The sequence below is a fragment of the Sycon ciliatum genome, chromosome 2 (assembly GCF_964019385.1).
Source record: "Sycon ciliatum chromosome 2, ocSycCili1.1, whole genome shotgun sequence".
NCBI lineage: Eukaryota > Metazoa > Porifera > Calcarea > Leucosolenida > Sycettidae > Sycon > Sycon ciliatum.
In genome coordinates, this window is record NC_088644.1 from 31,529,528 (window position 1) to 31,541,459 (window position 11,932).

At 47.3% G+C, this 11,932-nt stretch overlaps 1 protein-coding gene across 5 annotated transcripts in view; it reads right to left on the bottom strand.

Moving 5' to 3' along the window:
- Positions 1-237: 237 nt before the first annotated feature.
- The window catches only part of LOC135809692 (sushi, von Willebrand factor type A, EGF and pentraxin domain-containing protein 1-like), a 20,230-nt gene continuing 8,535 nt past the window's right edge, over positions 238-11,932 (bottom strand). Inside the window, exons 4-15 of one of the 5 annotated variants that reach the window (XM_065323102.1) lie at positions 11,297-11,398; positions 8,472-8,536; positions 7,484-7,627; positions 6,154-6,327; positions 5,765-5,917; positions 4,935-5,088; positions 4,518-4,649; positions 4,037-4,210; positions 2,942-3,088; positions 2,085-2,261; positions 1,751-1,825; positions 238-396 (exon numbers count right to left, since the gene is read on the bottom strand). In XM_065323102.1, the coding sequence (XP_065179174.1) occupies positions 392-396; positions 1,751-1,825; positions 2,085-2,261; positions 2,942-3,088; positions 4,037-4,210; positions 4,518-4,649; positions 4,935-5,088; positions 5,765-5,917; positions 6,154-6,237 (1,101 nt within the window). In that variant the 5' untranslated portion in view covers positions 6,238-6,327; positions 7,484-7,627; positions 8,472-8,536; positions 11,297-11,398 and the 3' untranslated portion in view covers positions 238-391. Of the gene's footprint in view, positions 397-1,750; positions 1,826-2,084; positions 2,262-2,941; positions 3,089-4,036; positions 4,211-4,517; positions 4,650-4,934; positions 5,089-5,764; positions 5,918-6,153; positions 6,367-7,483; positions 7,628-8,471; positions 8,537-8,942; positions 9,487-11,296; positions 11,399-11,932 lie in introns of those variants that run through there. The other 4 variants (XM_065323103.1, XM_065323104.1, XM_065323105.1 and 1 more) reach the window with 4 other exon arrangements.

Consider the following 11,932-nt stretch of genomic DNA (forward strand, 5'->3'; position numbering starts at 1 on the left):
GACAAACATGTCCCCGATTATCAGCAAACGGGTGTGCGTTACAGGATTGGCCTGGCAACTTCAAACAGGCACAATCCACTAACGTGGTGCCCCGTCAACTTCAACGGGAACACACCGATACAAACACAGCCCCACAACAGCAAAACGGGTCCCCTGGCAACTTAACGGGAACGCACCAACACAAGCTGGCCTGGCACAAACAGGCACAACTGACAAAACACGGCATCCGGCAACAGCACTGTTTCGATGTCCATTGGGGTGGTATGCCGGCCACTTGCCAGACGTAGAGCTTTGAAGCCGTACTTTGCCACCGTCTGCTTGCCGTATCACCACCTCACTTGCAACTCTGGATTCCAGGACTGTCGCTCCAACAATGGGCATGGAGCGGGAGCTAACCTGATAACAGTTGAGAGCGTGACAGAGTATCTTATTTAAATAAGGCCGAGTAAGGTGGACCCTTTGGCAAAAGTGAACACAGGCTTAGTGCTACAGGCATGGGCTGTCATGTACCAGAATAGCCAATACCGGGCATGTTTCGTCGACAGTAGATGGAACTGCGACGGCTCCACCGTATATGGCCGCGTCTTAGTGACCTTCAGGCGCAACGTGACCAAGTCAGGTGCGAGACTCCCAGCCTCCCACACAAATACTCTTTGGCTGTCAAGCGAGTGAATACTAGTAGATGATGCTAAATACTCGCTGGCAAACAATAAGCCATAGAAGGCCAGTAGTACACTTACCCACAGCATAGCCTGATCTACAATATGACTGATTTGATCGTTGTAAGTATTGCCGAAAATGGATTAAGTCGTCCACTAAAAGCTCTTTGAAACTCGGATGTTGAGCCAATATGGCAATAATAAAATTAATTTAGAAAGGAAAAGGACGTATGGATACGAGTGTAAAGTAATTGTCACTACATACTAAATACAGTCAGAAAGTGCAACAACTAGGCACTAAAACATTTGACGACCTGGCTCCTGGCTTCAACACATCTCCGTAGTGCTAACCAACAGCCTTCCAACTCGGAACGTTCAAGGTTAAGGAGAGACAAAAGAGGGAAGGTAATACTGGTTTCGTCATCGTCCAGTAACAATCAACATTTCTTGTTCCTGTGGGACTGTAGCTTCAACTACTAGCTTGTGCTCATTTTCGTTGCGCTTACCTTCCCCTCTTTGGTCTCTCCTTTTAACCTTGAACCTTCCAAGTTGGAAGGCTTTTGGTTAGCGCTACGGAGATGTGCTGAAGCTAGGAGTCAGGTCGTCGAATGTCTCAGCACTCTGTCCAGCCTTCCAACTTCGAAGGTTCAAGGTTAAAAGGAGAGACCAAAGAGGGGAAGGTAAGCGCAACAAAAATGAGCACAAGCTAGTTTTGTGCCTAGTTGTTGCATTTTTTTACTGTAGTATCTAGTTACAGTGGTGGGCAGTTACTCTTAACTCGTATCCATATGTCCTTTTCCTTTCTACTAAAAGCTCTATAAGCGAATATGCCGAGGCGGCTTGCCATCTCTCTCTATGCCATGCAACACCGCTGTTGAGCGAGCAGCTTTTAGGCCAGCTCCATTGCACAACAGGTATTAGGCTACTAATAGCGTAACGCAGCTAGGTAAACACGAATCGATGAAAGAGGCAGACTTCTTAGAACAAAGAGACTAGTTGAACACAACATTTTCAGCAGTCAGCAATAGGAGAAATTGCCCCAAGGAAATTATTCTGGCAAAACTCTAAGTATGCAGCAATACTAGGCTTACACGTTTGTGTCATGCGTTCTAAGATGGAGTCCTTGACTAGCTCGTCACTGGCCGCACTCAGAGCAGCAGTCGTCACTGCACATGGGATTGGCAGTGTGGGTTGGGAAGCAATGGACAAAATTAACACTTGCCATGCACACATGCACTGCTTACCAGCTAAGTTAATATGTCATACTGTACTACAGCAAGCAAGAAACTGGCAATACCTGCACCAGGCCCATCTACTTTGACCCATGCCATTGTGAATGAGAAGAGGCAGCTTTTGACAGTATGAGCGGTGGGATGAACGGGAATGCATAATACAAGCCAGTCAAGCATTGGTACATGTACTTACGGACGCAAGTTGGCTGCACACCGCTCCACTGGCCGTTGATTTCACAAGTACGCACGGCCGAGTCCATAAGGACATAGGGAGATGTGCACACAAACGTGGTCGTGTTGCTGAACATCAAGCCGTTCGCGGTCATTGAGCCCAGTGCCGGTTGTGACAGGACCTGGCAGTCGGTTTGACCTGCACAAGCACAGAGTGCACAGAGCACAGGCATTCAGTGCATGCATGTTTGGCCTAGGGGTGAAACGAGTGCCAAAATTGAGGACTCTAGTACTCTTTGAAAAAACGAGCGAGTATTCGAGCGAGTACGAGTATTTTACTGACAACATAAAACAATGTACTGCACACTCTCTCGTAACACCGAACGTACTACACCTGATACACATGTAGCCTTGCATGCAGCCTAGTGCAGGAAATAGTCTGAACTACTGTCTTTTGTTGGCAAGTAGGGACAAGTAATAATTTCACGCTTGAATGGGTTATCAGTACTGGTCAGAGTAACAGAAGTGCGTGATGTACATGCATACAGTACACTGTACATAGGATACTTCGAGTATTTTGCGAAACAAGTACTCGCTCCTTTCGAATTTTCGAGCGAGCGCTCGAGTATTCGATATACTCGTTTCACCCCTAAAATGTTTGCGTATGTGTGCGTGGCACAGACGTTGGTTTTGAATACATTGTAGTACCCGCATTGTGTAAAGGAAATTGATGCGAAGACTGCCTCAACATGGCCATGCAAAGTAATAAAATAGATACAGCAGTGAATAGCGGTCAATAGTAGCTCTACATTTGCTTGTAATAGAAGTCATGGTACTACTATCAGTGCTGCTGCTGGTGGTGCTGCTGCTGGTGCTTACCTGGAGCTGGTGTGACCTTGCCTGGGCAGTACTGCTCAGAGCCATCAGCACAGTCGTACCAAACACCGTCGCAGCGCTGTGATGGCAGGATACAGCCACTGGAATGCAGGCAGGGCAGGTAGCCAGACTGGCACTGCAGTTGAATGGCTGGATACACGTACCATGGCATAGCTTAAGGATTTCATTTAGCTCGGACAAATGTCCTTCCGTTTTGAAATCTGTCCGGACATGCCCGGACATTTTCCACAACACATTGTCAGGGTGTTTCTTCTTTTTTTTTAGTAGTACAGTGAAAGAGTGAAAAATAAAAGATGACATCTTCCTCTCAAGAGCGAACAACTGCACTAGCAGTCCAACCCATCGATTCAAGTGCGAAGTCGACACCAATGGTCGAAAGTGTGAATTGACTGTAGCAACAACGAGTTGCTACAGGCGGATCAAGTTAATAATAGTGAAGTCTACGCCTGAGACTACGGTGTACGTGTTAGTTGTACGATATGCAAGTCGCATTTGGCACCAAGCTCCGAAGAAAGCCCAACTCTGCATAAAAAGGTCGAAAGGTCGCTGCTCTTTTTTAAAACTTTTTTGACCGGACACTATGTCTGGTGAAATTGAAAACGTCCAGTCAGTGGCCGAAAATGGCCGGAAAATGTCCGATGTCCGGCCGTTAATCTATGCCCTGCGTACCCATACACACAACACGCAAAGCAGTGAAGAAAGTGCCTGCTCGGCACATCTTTCGTACAGTCAAGAGATATTAGTATATTTGGAGGAGGGGGTAGCCTAAAACAGGCTCGACAAAAGTTACCGGCTTATGCCAACAACTCAGTGTTCTGGTACCCGATGAAACACCCTAACCATACACCTACAAGTATAACATATATCCTAAGGACTCAAGCTGAGATGCCCCGACTGGTCCTGGGTCCTGTGATTAGCACGATCATCATTTGTGATGATGAAAAGTGGCAGGTAACACCCAGACTATTACATGCTCTGTAAATAGGAAAGATCAACGCCACCAGAATCTGCCTTCCTACAAGCCTGAAGCTTCTCTACACAAGAGAGATATATTGGCTCTCTTGAAATTCAACTTACGATTACATGAGGCAGCTGCCCCACTCCAGGAACCGTCAATCTGGCAGATGCGCACAATGCTTCCCTGCAGGTTGTATCCGGAATTGCAGCCGAAGACGACGCTGCCTCCAGCAGAATAGTTTGTGCCCTGGGAGTAGCCGTTGGTCGGTTTAGCTAGCGGTGTGCACACACCGGCTGTACACGTCACAGGCACGTACACACAGGCACACACACACACAGGCGCACACGCACACACACAGGCGCACACGCACACACACACACAGGCACACACACACAGGCACAGGCAGGCACAGGCACACACCATCAGGAAACCAATGCCACCAATTAACATCTGCCAGTGTGTGTATTTGCGAGCACAACGTAAGGAAATCCAAGAAGAAGTAAACCAGTGTCCTGGAGAAGCAATGGCCTTGTAATGTCCTTACTCCACAGTATGCATTCATTGTGATACATGCCGATTTGATCACATGCTTCAACTTACGTCCAGTCGTGCCGCATTGATATTCGTCTGTGTTGTCGGGACACTCAAAGAAAACGCCATTGCAGAACTTGGATGAGGCCAGGCAGGTACCATCACGACATGGCTGGAAGCCACTCTTGTAAGGCGAGGCCACTGTGCACACAAACGTCAACAAAACAAAATCAGTAACAGCGCAAATGTAGAGTATTACATCTTTACCTATACTCAGCAGGCGAAGAAACAACACTTAAAGAACTTGCCAAATAAACATTTCTTGCAGCATGTACGCACAAAAAAAGGTGAGGGTCAAGGTTAGGGTTAGCACAACAAATGCACACAGTGCGCAAGCAGCACTGACTACATAGCAGTACAGTCACGTACATGGTCCCAGTGTAGATCACAGAAGTCACAGCAAAGGACATCAGTAACGTTACTTACATGTGCAGACAGGTGGTACACCATCCCACTTGCCACTCAGCTGGCAGGTGCGGGTGGCAGGTCCCTGGAGAACGTATGGCTGGTAGCAGCCAAACGCAATCTGGCTGCCATAGCTGGTCATGCTGGCTCCCTGGATGCAGCCATTTGGTGGAGTCTGCTGGGTCAGACAGTTACACACACACACACACACACACACACACACACACACACACACACACACACGCACACACACCGTGACGCACGCACACACACACACACACACACACACACACACACACACACACACAAGAAAGCAAGAAAGCAAGCAAGAAAGCAAATGAAAAAGAACACAAATATTTGTCTTTCAAAGATATTCTCATCCAGCATCTAACAGCTGAGCAAAGGCCACTTACGAGTTCAGTAAGGGAGGAAGCATGTATTTGGTACCAAGATGGAAAGGAAATCATTGAAGACTGAGGGAGTTGCAATGAGCTCTCCAGAGACAGACAGCAGTTTTTATGCCATCAGCTGGTAAAGATTTGGTGGGAAAAAGGTGTCATACGTAGCAGACCAACTGACACTTCACTGGTGCTGCATTAGCACCTTTCACAGCTGTAAATCGCCTTGCAGCTGAGCACACAGCCCATGTCACACTCCATAGGCTGTAGCCTGGCAGGCAGGCTGAGGTGTGAATACCATCCATTGCATCCAGAACACCTAGCTTACACTCATACACATGCAAGCCATGCAGTGGGGCTGCATGCCTGTCAACAGTGTGTGACACATGCATGCACATTCAGCCGCGATGCAGGAGTCACAGAACTATTTCACACTCTACACGCTCGTCTTACCTGGTGCTGCAGTGCCGCGTGTGCTGGTGCAGTTGCTCTCGTCGGAGCCATCCGGGCAGTCATATCACACACCGTCGCAGACCTTGGTGGCCGAGATGCAACCACCACTGCCACCGCACTTGAACTATTGGTACTTGCAGGGAATATCAGGGACTGAAGATAAAAGAGAAAGAAAATGAACACATCCGTCAAGGGACAATTGTTAATGATACGTTGCTACAAGAGCATGCTTCGTTTATCTTTGCACAGCAGTAGCAATTTAATATCATTCAAATAGATATTCAACGCAATACTAGGCCTGCCAGCCTGATAGCATGATGGCATGATAACATGATAGGAGGTATTAGGAAGTATTAGGAACACAGGACAGTAGCATTGGCACCGCTTACTTGAGCATTTAGCAGGAACGCCGCTCCACGTTCCAAAGACATCGCAGAAGCACACGACGCTGCCCCGGAGTACGTAGGGTGCATTGCAGGCGAAGAAGAGACCAGTGCCGGGCGTGACACCTGTTCCGGTCACCTTGCCGTTGAAAGGCGCTGTCAGTGCTGTGCAGTTCTTACCTACAGGGGCCAGGGTAGGGCAGGGCAGCAATGTGCTGTCTGAATTTTTGTATTGTTCAGACAGCACATTGCTAGTTTTAACATGTAATTGCCAGACTCAGCTTTAGCCAGCAAACAAGTTAACGTTTTTGCCGTAAGAAGAATGCAATGGCCATAATTTTTTTTCGGCAAGACCCTTTTCGCCAAGCTAGCAGAGCAGCTTCATTATCACAATAGAACATAAGCCGCTCGCCAGACCAAGTATGAGCCCAAACAGCGCAAGCTAGAGCAATTGCTGAAAAGGAATCAGCTCCGCAGGAAAGGACCAACCAAACTGCGTCCAACCATCTACCGCAGCGCATGTGAAGGCAACAGTAGCAGTAGTGCGAAAAGCAAATTGCAGACCACACTCGGCACATAATAATTAGCGGCATGCATCACGAGACCATCACTCAACACGCATTGATACTCCAAGCTGGCATGTATAGGCTCGCCACACTGCAGTAAGTGGGCGAGGACAAGTTGCAGAAATAGATTGAGGGTATCAACTATCAAGGTTATAAATAGATGGACAGTTCAAGGGATTCATCCTAGGGATCAATCTGCATATACCCCTGTCCCAGGGAACGTAATACACTCCAAGCTTGGTTTTAGTTTTAAAACAGGATAGGCGAGGAACCGGATAAACGAACATAACATTACATACTCTAGAGTGTACTATGCACATGGCATATCAAAAGATGTGACATCGTGCGTACATGTACATGTAGATGCGCCACATGCAGTACAGTTACCATGCATTCTGTAAAACAAGCGAACCATACAACAAACCCCTTTTGTTTGTGCAACTCCCTGGTTCTGGCTTCTGATATGCTATGTGAACCCTTTTGATCACAAAACCATGCCCGTTATGTCGGGTCTGGTTATGTTGTAAGTGTAACATATGTTGTAAACTGGTTGCCAGCAATCTTCTTCCGGATGGTGTGTAGTCCGGATCAATGAGGACCGGATAAGCGAGGTATGACTGTACTTGATACTGGTGTAGGTTGTTTTATCTAACAAGAGGTGGAAAACGCCATCACAGCCACCAGGAAAGCATAGATATAACCACAAACAATCATTTATCCCACAGAAGAAAACAGAGACAAGAGACGGACTGCACAGCCCCCTAACGTACCTGATGTGAACACTCAGGCTTTGGCGAGACGGGGTGCTAGGACCACTCACAGGAATAGACACGGCACTGTAGCACAGCATAACAAGACACTGGCCCAACGCAGACCGGCACGGTGGCATAGGAACGCAGCAATGCTAAATAGAACTGAAGCCAACCACAAAGGAAAGGCAAACAACACAGAACATACGGCGATGATGACCAGGAAAAAAGACGATGCCCTCCCTTAATGATAGCTTGCATGCCGTCCTACCGGTAGGACCACGGGTCCTACCGGTAGGACCCAAGAAATCGCGCTGCAAAAGTGCTTTTGGTTGAGAAATTTCTTGAAACAATTGTTGAGATGAGGTCTTTGTCAGGCAAAGTAATGGCGCAAAATGCAAGACTATGTCCAGTGCATTGCATACGCGCAATTTTATCAATTGTCAAAATGGCCGCATATACTCCTGTCGGAGCGCTAGCAACACTGTCCAAAGTGAATTTTGACCATGGCACATCAATCGTGGTGAGGTACTAATGTTTTTATTAGTCTACCAAGGCAGTGGAGTGCATAATTCCATACACCGTTTCCATGGTTACCATTTGCTGTTACCATGGAATTTCGTACTATGCCTTGTGCGATCACGTCTAAAATTTGTGGACTCCTTCATTAGCCCCTGAGCAACAGTTTAGGGTCAAGTTTTAGGCCAATGTTACAACAATGGCCATGCAGCATGTCTGTGTATGATGGTCCTACCGGTAGGTCCTACCGGTAGGACCGAGGTCTATGCAAGCTATCATTAACAATGCCCCTCAGCCACAAAATAGAGTCTACAGTGAAGACTGACAGGAGCCACACACAATGCAGAGCATACTCCAAGTCAAGGACCTCAGAACACAGGACACAACACAATGAGAACATGCAACGTATGGAGACCCAGACTGTGTTATCAGCAGGACACAGCCCGTACAGGATGGAACAGACAACTGCACGTAATAGAGCACCACGTACCGGCGGACTAGTCGACGCTGATGGGAGAAGTGGCACCCCCTGAGGCAGCTACGGATGCTAGAACTCTACAGCCAGACGAACACCAATGATAAAACAAAAGGATACACCACACCAGGAAGCAAGTCACATAAAGATGTGTGAACAATGACCACACACCACAGAAAAGGACACAGAACAAAAACTCAATTACGGACACCATAAACACTGCAAAATCCAAACAGGAGCAAAATACCAACTCCCTGAGGACACTGAGCATGAGGCAAACGAGCAAGCAACCTCTTGCCGAAGTTCCACCTTGTAACAACAATTAGCCGGGCCGCGCTGGTCACCGGACTGTATGGTAGGGGTATTACACCTGGACCTCAAGACCAACGGGCGAAGGAAAGCATGCCGGGCCTAGGTAAATACAATGAGGAGCACTGTATACAACTACAGAAATAACCCAAACCCATGCCAATCTGATCAACATACCTTTCCTGCGCATCCATGCCAGGCCCGTCGCACCGACTTTGGAGGTGGGGCGCCCATGCAAGGGGGTCCGGGGGCCCTCCGCGGTAAAAATGTCAAAAATTGAAGCCAATTGCAAGCAATTCCGGGCATTTCGTGCCATTTCAGTGTAACTACAATGAAAGACTCTTTTATTCTGTAACAAACCCCGGGGATCGGGGACGGGGATAGGGGATCGGGGATAAGGATTCTTCATTATTTGCCACGTTTGCGCTGAGCTGCGATCATCGCGCTTTGTTGCAGTGTGCTAAAAAACAAGAACAAAAAAAACAGCCAAAAATGTGGGGCGGCCTCAGCTGTGCCGGCCTTGCATGCCTGGTGTACGGGTCTGAAAGATGAAAGATGGAGCTCTTGTATACACGGGCCCGGAAAGCCTGCTTCGGCTGCTCGGCAGCAGCTTCGTAGTGGTGGTCAAGGGTCGAAGACCGACGGATACGGATCAACTCCCCAGTGATCACACCTTTGCCCATACTACAGGGGGGGGGGGGGTTACTACCGGCAAGCAGATACAGGGAATGATTGGTGACCTTGAAATGAGGCTTCACTGCCATGTATCCCTTACTACGGAAAACTGTGGTGTCCAGGAAATCAATGCCATCATGTGCCAGTTCATGCGCAAACTCGAGGGTCGAACACTTATTAATCCTGTCTAAAGCGCGCTGAACTTGACCTTCGCAACCATGCAATGAAACAAAAATGTCACTGATAAAGCGTCTATAAACCTGAACCTCTAAACCCTCCCTCTCTAAGATCGGAAAAATGTACTGATTCTCCAAATACAGCATAACAATGTCGGCATAGACCACTGCTGCAGGCGAACCCATGGCAGTCCCTTGGATCTGCGGAAACAAATCGTTATCATACACAAACTCGTTAGTCTTCCGAATGACTGACATCAAGGAAGTCACTGCTGTTGTTAATCGTGTACGAAGGGCCGGGGGCATCCACCTTGTACACCTGTGTGTGATATACCACGACAATGCCACATGACCGAGCACGTTCGGGATGTTGGTGTAAAGGCTGGTCACATCTATACTCAAAAATAAATGGTCGTCCCGCACAGGCAAACCTTCTACCAAGTTGATGAAATCCGTAGTTCAGGCCAGAACAGTACTTTCCTCACGTACATACGGGTTCAGTAGAAAGTCAATGAACTTAGCGGGATAGTAGCCCGGACTATTCAGACTAACAATAGGCCTAACCTTCAGGGCACAGGGCTTATGTGTTTTGAGAAGTCTCCTGGAAACAGGCATGCGCCCCCGGTGCGACAAAGAACAGTGACATATATTAGTGGTCATACGATGCTCAATGCGATGCCTAGTCATGGTGAGTAAACAATTGACTCGGGTCGCGCACACGAAGTCTCAAGGCAGCCTTGAGCCTGTTGGTTGCCATCCGCAGTCTAGCCACATGTTCATCTAGCCCCTCAGGCAAAAAACCCAGTCATTTATAATGTTGGGCATTGTGCTGCTGGGCACGACCTATATCATCATAGTGAGATCAGTCCAGGACTACTATCACACTAGACTCATCTGCCTTTGAATATATGCCCGAGTTTGATCGCGTTCTACATGTAGCTCCCATACTATATGCTGCATGTGTACACTCCGCCTATGGTTAGTCTACTCCAGAACAACGCCTGGAGAGGTTCATTGGGGGCATGATGTCCCCCACCTGAAGTACCGGTATTGCCCCTCCCCCCCCCCCCCAAATAAAGTACAGGACACAGATGGAGCACTCGGGAGCACGTAGCAGTAGGCAAAGTTGGCGATATGAGTGCAGACACGCCTGACCTCGGTCACCACACTGGTACGGTCGTATGGTCTCCAAGGGACATTGCTACCAGAGAACACACAGAATGGGAGTATATAGCGCTATCTCGGAGGATAGACAACCTCCTATACAAAAATACCTACTGATAGAGTTCTGTGTAGACCCTATGTGCACATATGTGTGGATGAGTACTAGTAAACGGACAGCTAACCCTAGTCTAAGTAAAATAAATGTAGAATGTAGACCCTGGGCAAAAGAAATAAGTAAATAAAAATAATAGCAACACATGAGGGAACTCGGATGGAGAGCCAAGGATTAAAATTAAAAAAGAGGACCATATCAAAGTTTATGAGTTATCCGTTTTGTCCAACACTAACGGGCATAAACGTGAAGCAGCTAAGCATCAGGTCGTTGAATGCCAGGATCTCATCAGTCAGTTTTTGTGCTAATTGTTGCACATTTTTGACTCGACAGTATTCTGCTTATAACCGCTAGTGTTGGACAAAACGGATAACTTGTAAACATGAGGGAACACTCATCCTTACCCAAGTCCCAACGCCAGCACTCGGCGCTGCTCCGAACCAAGAGGAACATTGGAGAGATCGTCCATCAGCTCCTCTCTCGTCCTGCAATCAAATCGCCGAATGCTAAAACACAAGAAGATAGGAGAGGCAAATAGAATAAATAAATCAATAAAATAATAAACAACAATACAAGTTTGAACAGCTGCAAACGTAATGGACAATCCGAACAGGACCAATGATATACCTAGAAATTATAGAAGGCACTAGGAAACATCCATACCTGCTCAAACTGATTAGGACAACATAGAAGAGGGTAAAAGAGGGCGCTACTCAAGTGTTCCTGGGATAGCTATGGTCTTTGCTATGCTATTTATTTGCAGTCTGATTCATCTGAAAAACGAAGTTTCAACTTTCAAGCATTTAATTTACAGTCCTACCCTCGTTAGTATGACATCGGTTGCAAGACAAACCTCATTAGTAGACAACGATCCAAAATCCCATGAATCATTAGCAGTCGTACATGCAAGTCCGGATAAGAGATAGTTCGTTTGTGGACCAAATTCGTTATAACGTCCCCTTCAGCTGTCCCACAGGTTTGAATTCTCATTACAAGAAAAAGCGGATGGCCGAGGATAGCTCGATTGATGTTTCATGTTG